Genomic DNA, 6,000 nt, shown 5'->3' on the forward strand with positions numbered 1-6,000 from the left:
GAGTGTGGGTTCTTTCATTCAATAGTATCGTGAGACTGGGTCCGTGTTGCCATGGTTGCTCATTCTCATAACGCAGTCTCTCCTCACGTGCGTATTCAGCGGCTTGTTCACTGGGGATGGACGTTTGGGGTACCTGCGGCTGGGGGTCCTTGCTGGACCGCACCGCTGTGCGCATGCGTAGTTGTGTCCTTTCTGCAAACGCGTTTGTTCCACTCAAGGATGTATTCCCAGGAGTGGAGTTGCTCTGTCCTAGGATGTGTTTAAACTCAGTTTGGGTAGATTCTGCCAGTTTTCCACAGTGGAAGTACAACGTCGGTTCCCAGCAGCTACGCGGGAGGATGGCAGGTGCCGTTCTCGGGGTCACCGGTGCCCTGTCGCCGTGCCAGTGGGCGTGTCAGCGGAGCTCCTCGCGTTGCCGTTTTAGCCTTCCTCTCTCTGACAGCTGACGAAACAGAGCAGGAGATCCTGTTCGTTTTAAATATGACGATTTTTTAAAGGGAGCCGTCTGCCCCCCTCGCGCCTGTTCTTACAGGGGTTCCGGCTTTCCTGGGCGCCCCTTCCATGCTCACTGTAGAGTCAGGAGGCCATTCCTGTTCCCACATCTCCCACAGCCCCTGACTGGCTTTCTGTTTCCCCAGTAAGAAGAAGAAAAATGACCCGGGGAAATCAATCAAGACAGCCCAGGAGCGAGTGCCTACATACCAGTATAACATGAATTTCGAGAAGGTGGGCAAGTGCATCATCATAAACAACAAGAACTTCGACAAAAAGACAGGTCAGTGTTGATGCTACGTAGGTGTCCAGGAAGAAGGCATGAGGGACATCGGGAGCTTCGAGTCTGAGGTCCCACCACGTGCATTAGCTGATGCGGGACTTGGACCGAAGGGCTAAGAATCCAAGTGTGCTGTTGGTTTTGACTGAGGCAGAGTTGCCATGAAAGGCTCACCTTCCGTGGGCAGGCTGAGTGACCTTCTCCTTGGAGTTCGCTTATCGCAGTTGCTCATTTAAACTATGACCTTGCGAGCATTGACACCAGGGCCCGCGAGGCTTGTGCTGAGCGCCCAGATGGGAGGCAGATGGCAGGCCGCTCTCAGCCAGGGATCGCTCACCGTGGCCTTCCTTCCCACAGGCATGGGCGTCCGCAATGGAACGGACAAAGATGCCGAGGCTCTGTTCAAGTGCTTCAGAAACCTGGGTTTTGATGTGGTCGTCCATAATGACTGCTCTTGTGCCAAGATGCAGGACCTGCTGAAGCAAGGTGCGTGCCTGCCTCCTCCCCGCTCCCCCCTACCCGCCCCGCCCACCTCCTCCCTGTCTGGGAAAGGGGCAGCCTGCCACGGGTCTCTGGAGGGCGGCTTGGCACACAGCAATCTCAGCCCTGGGAGCCTTTCCTTCCTCTGGGCTACTCTGGCCCGGGCTGAGACCTTTTCAGGAAACTGCATTCGCTCCCCAAACAGGTGAAATCAGCAAGTAGGACAGCAAAGGATAGGTTTGGTATCTACAGAACAGTCTCAATTTCCAAAAGCTAATTCATAGGGAAGGAACAAGTCAGTATCTTTCTGTCCAGAATGGAGTGGAAGTGTCAGCTTTTCCCTGGTGGCAGAGAGAGATTAATCATCTCCCTATATTTCAGATGTTTATGTTTTAAACAGACTTTGCAGAGACGGGAACTAAGGCACAAAATGGCAATGTAACTTGCCTGGTGTCGCAGACCTAACAGAGACCAGGGCTGTGCCCATTCAGCACCCCACTGCCCCCATGCTGCCTCCCAGCAGCCGCCTGAACCCCTCCCACACAGGGCGGCACACCTCCTCACGAGGCAGCCCCCTCTAGGTTTCACGCCCTGTGAGAATTCTAGATTTTCTCCCTGTCTCTAACTTCTCTCCCCTGGGCTTCCTTCTCTCCAGAGAGGTGCTCCTTCCCCTGCACACCTGTCTGACAGTCGGCGGCCCCTGCCAGGCTGGGAGGGAGAACCCTTTGGAGAACCCACTAAGGCCTTACATCTTAATCTTTCCATCCTCAAACTGCTTGCTCGCAGCCTCTGAAGAGGACCACAGAAATTCCGCTTGCTTCGCCTGTATCTTGCTAAGCCACGGAGAAGAGAATTTAATTTATGGGACAGATGGTGTGACAGCAATAAAGGACTTGACAGCCCATTTTAGGGGGGACAGATGCAGAAGCCTTCTAGAGAAACCCAAACTCTTCTTCATTCAGGTAATCCCTTTTCAAAGCCCGTGCCGTTAAAAGAGGAAAAAGATGACAGGGATGACAGAGTGACGGGTTCTAGCACTTTTACAGATATACGCGCGGTTTCAGTTGGGATTTGCAAATCTAGGATTCGTTTCTCTACCCTGCTGTGCTTGGCACCTCTGTTTGCATCAGATCAGTGCTTGTGAGGGTTTCTTTAAGACACTGCGGTGTTTTCATTTGCTTTGCTTGCTAATTTGACACAAGCTTTGTTCATTATGGATTTCTATATCGAATGCTTATCGAGCCACTAGGGCACACCGAGTGGATCCCTAGGCACCAGGACGCAGCCATGAAGAGCTCGCATGTCTCTATTCCTGACTCCAGGAAGTGATCTCTGCTTTGGTACTTAGGCTTGCCGGGGGACAGAGCTCGATGACGGGGTCCAGGCCGACTCGGGGCCGATCAGTGACACAGATGCCAATCCTCAATATAAGATCCCCGTTGAAGCCGACTTCCTCTTCGCCTATTCTACAGTTCCAGGTATCAGGTCCATTGCCTGTGAACCAGACAGGGGCACTCCACCATCAGAATGCAGGGTGGGGCTGTATGGGTTTCCTGTTGCTGCAGTGATAAATTACCCGAAACGCAGTGGCTTCAGACCTTACAAGCCTATTATCTTACAGTTCTGGAGGCCAGAATTGCAAATGGGTTGGCAGGGTGACGAGAATCCCAGAAGGAATATTCTGGAGGCTCTAGGGGGGATATCCACATCTGTGCCTTTTCCAGCATGTTAGAATTCCCTGACTTGTTGTCCCCCGCCTCCACCTTCAAAGCCAGCAACCTCGCATCTCTGTGACTCCTCTCCTGCAAATTCCTCTCTTGAGGCTTGGATTAGAAAGTAGCTCCCCACCCCCCCACCCCCCACGCAAAGGGCAGTGAGGAGTTCCAGAGTGCTTCTCAAGCATTTCCGCTCCATGTGCCCATTTGTCTCCTGCACACTTAGGTGTTTCATATTTATCTGTGCAAGAACACTTAGGCTGGGCATTTTCATGCACCGAGAGCTCCTTCTAGGTGGCACGTGGGGCAGCGGCCAGCTCAGCTGATTTGATCGTCTCCTTTCTGTTTTGTTGAAGGCTATTACTCATGGAGGAACCCAGGAAGTGGGTCTTGGTTTGTACAGGCCCTGTGCTCCACCCTGAACGAGCATGGCAAGAGCCTGGAGATCTTGCATATCCTCACCAGGGTGAACAACAGGGTGGCCAGGCACTTCGAGTCCCAGTCTGATGACCCCCACTTCCATGAGAAGAAGCAGATCTCATGTGTCGTCTCCATGCTCACCAAGGAGCTCTACTTCTGAAAAAGTAACCATTTCAGGGATGCACTCAAGCGGAAAAGCTATGGATCATTTGTTCATGAGTCTTTTTTTTTTTTTTTTTTTTAACGGTCTTGAAATACCTGGAAATTCTAAAGGATTTTAATTCAGGAACATTTATTGATTCAACAGGAAGGAAACTTTCTGGTGCTGTCTTACATTCTTAAGGTTTTTGGAGATTTTTTTATTTTTTACAATGTTATCCATTCAATGGCTTTGTCATTTCTTCTTAAGACTAATTTTCTGTTCATGTCTTTCTCCTTGTGGTCCCACTTAGTACATACAACAGAAACAACCTCCACAGACTCTTGGCTGTGTCCACCATGATTGTGTTGACATGGCAGACAGGGTCCACCTGGCCCAGAGCATTCCAGTGCTTGGAAAAAAGCAGGCTGTATTCCCCTGTGTTGCCGAAAGTGGGTATTGAGTGTGATTTGAGTGATTTTTCATTGGCTTAGGACAGATTCTCATGCAAAACTTCCCAGATAAAGCGGGGGTGGTGGGGGGCGCCGGGTGGAATGTTCGTGATTCTAATATGTATCAGATAGAAAACAGAAACCGTTTTAGGTATTTCAATAGAAGGAATTTAACAGAGGAAATTGACCTACAAAAATAGTAAAAGAGAAGCCAAATGAAAGGAATCTATGATCACCTAGAACTATGAAAAGGTGTGGTCCCCTTGATCCAGAAACTGGGGTAGCCCACAGGAGCCGGAAGGGTCATGGGGGCTGCCTGGTGAGAGCTGAGACCTCCAAGAATTGGGAATTGGAGCCATGGCAGAGACAAAGCTCTGGCCTGAGATGAGGCAAGACCAGCTGGGTCAGATATGGAGAGATACCCTGCCTTCATCTCTCCCGCCGTTGAGTCTTCCTTCTGTGCCTTACCTGGAAGCCAGCTGCAAGGACCCTGGGAAATGTGATTTCCTGCAAATACAGAGCACAGCAAAGCCTAGTGAGGCAGGGCAGGAACAAGGAATGCATATCAGAACGGCCCGTAATGTGAATATAAGTAATCCTGTTCCCTGATGTGCAACAATTCCTCCCTTCAATTTATTCATGGAATTGTCAGATAATCTTCGTATTGCCCACTATGTGCAAAATAATCTTTTTTAGCTTTGAAATCTACCTGGAACTTTTTAGATTATTCCAATCCTTTTTCTGAGTAAAATTTTTTTGTTGCCTCTAATTCTCTACGGGGGAAACGTTTATGGCAAAGATTTTTGCACTTTGTTTTCAAGGTTACCTTTTGAATTTTTGACAATTCTGTTCTGGCCCAATAACTGGTTAACACACAGATATTCATATTTATTGATTAAAATCTGGTTGCTTAATTCCTAACCTGCTCAGTTTGCTTTCCTTCTAAAGTTTTTTATAGCAGTGGAAAAATGGAAAAACATGGTAGGAATCGACCCCACTGACTTCACCTCCACACAAAATATAATTCATGTCTCTTTTGAAGCTGGAACACGAATACAGCAATAAGTCAGTCCCTTTGGAAGCTGAAATTCTTCACATAAAGGGTTAATTAGAAAGCTATTTGCCATGGGCTACCATTTATTAATTTGGCAATAAAATCAGAGCAAGTAGAAGTTATCTTGTTTCAATAAGAAAGCTAATTTAGGGCCAGTTTATTCAATCTGTCCCTGGTTTCCTGTCATCTAAAATACACCAAATGTACAAAATTTAAGTGCAGATCATGAATCAAGAATCAACAAGCATCCTCCCCACCGTTCTCAGAATTCACCAGCCGTTCTTTGGAAAACAGACTATCCTACTAAAGGAACCTCTCGTAGAAATAAATGGGCTTAAGAGCATTGTAACTGAAAGTAGAAATTACAGCATTCTAGTTCTTCCCCTCGTAGGCTTCATTAAAGATCCCCAGTGTCAGGGTTTGGGGTTCCTTTAAAAATTCTCTGAGTCATCATAGGTACTAAGCTCACAAATAATGAATATTCCTTCGTGTCCTTTAGACCAGAGATAGAAAGGGCTGTTAAGAAAGAGCCTTCCCCCTCGAACACTTCGTTGGGCAGACACCCTTGTTAATCAAGATCAGAGATCCTATTTCAAGTTGGGTATATAGTCAGTCAACATCTCCATTCTTAAACTTTTCTTATCTTCCTATAAACCAGAATTCTGATAAGAACTCAGTCCTGGTGAATACACATTCCTAGTTCCCATTATTTACAACCCAACCTGCCCCTTGCAGGGGTAACAGGCAGAGCCCCATCTTGGCTCCCAAGGAAGCCAGTGGCCTATGCTATCCTCACTGGCATCATGGGCTCAAATCTGGGCTTATCTTTGTTTTTTCTCAAGGTGCCATTAGCCAATTTTAAGTGTTAACTTTTAATACATTCACAGTCAGCTTTAAGCTCTGCCCTGGGCCTTTTCTCTGAGCAAATTTCCATAAACCAGCTAAGCCTATTGTGTTTATGAATTGCC

At 47.9% G+C, this 6,000-nt stretch overlaps 1 protein-coding gene across 3 annotated transcripts in view; it reads left to right on the top strand.

The window, feature by feature from the left end:
• Positions 1–3,628, top strand: part of LOC111145267 (caspase 7) — a 28,090-nt gene extending 24,462 nt beyond the window's left edge. For all 3 annotated transcript variants that reach the window (XM_022500076.1, XM_022500074.1, XM_022500077.1), the window contains 5 exons: positions 639–775; positions 1,130–1,258; positions 2,039–2,214; positions 2,601–2,730; positions 3,324–3,628. In XM_022500076.1, coding sequence (XP_022355784.1) covers positions 639–775; positions 1,130–1,258; positions 2,039–2,214; positions 2,601–2,730; positions 3,324–3,547 — 796 coding nt within the window. In that variant the 3' untranslated portion in view covers positions 3,548–3,628. The remainder of the gene's footprint in view (positions 1–638; positions 776–1,129; positions 1,259–2,038; positions 2,215–2,600; positions 2,731–3,323) is intronic.
• The last annotated feature ends 2,372 nt before the right edge of the window (positions 3,629–6,000 follow it).

This window comes from Enhydra lutris, unplaced genomic scaffold (genome assembly GCF_002288905.1).
Source record: "Enhydra lutris kenyoni isolate GAN:26980312 unplaced genomic scaffold, ASM228890v2 scaffoldscaffold12, whole genome shotgun sequence".
NCBI classification, from domain to species: domain Eukaryota; kingdom Metazoa; phylum Chordata; class Mammalia; order Carnivora; family Mustelidae; genus Enhydra; species Enhydra lutris.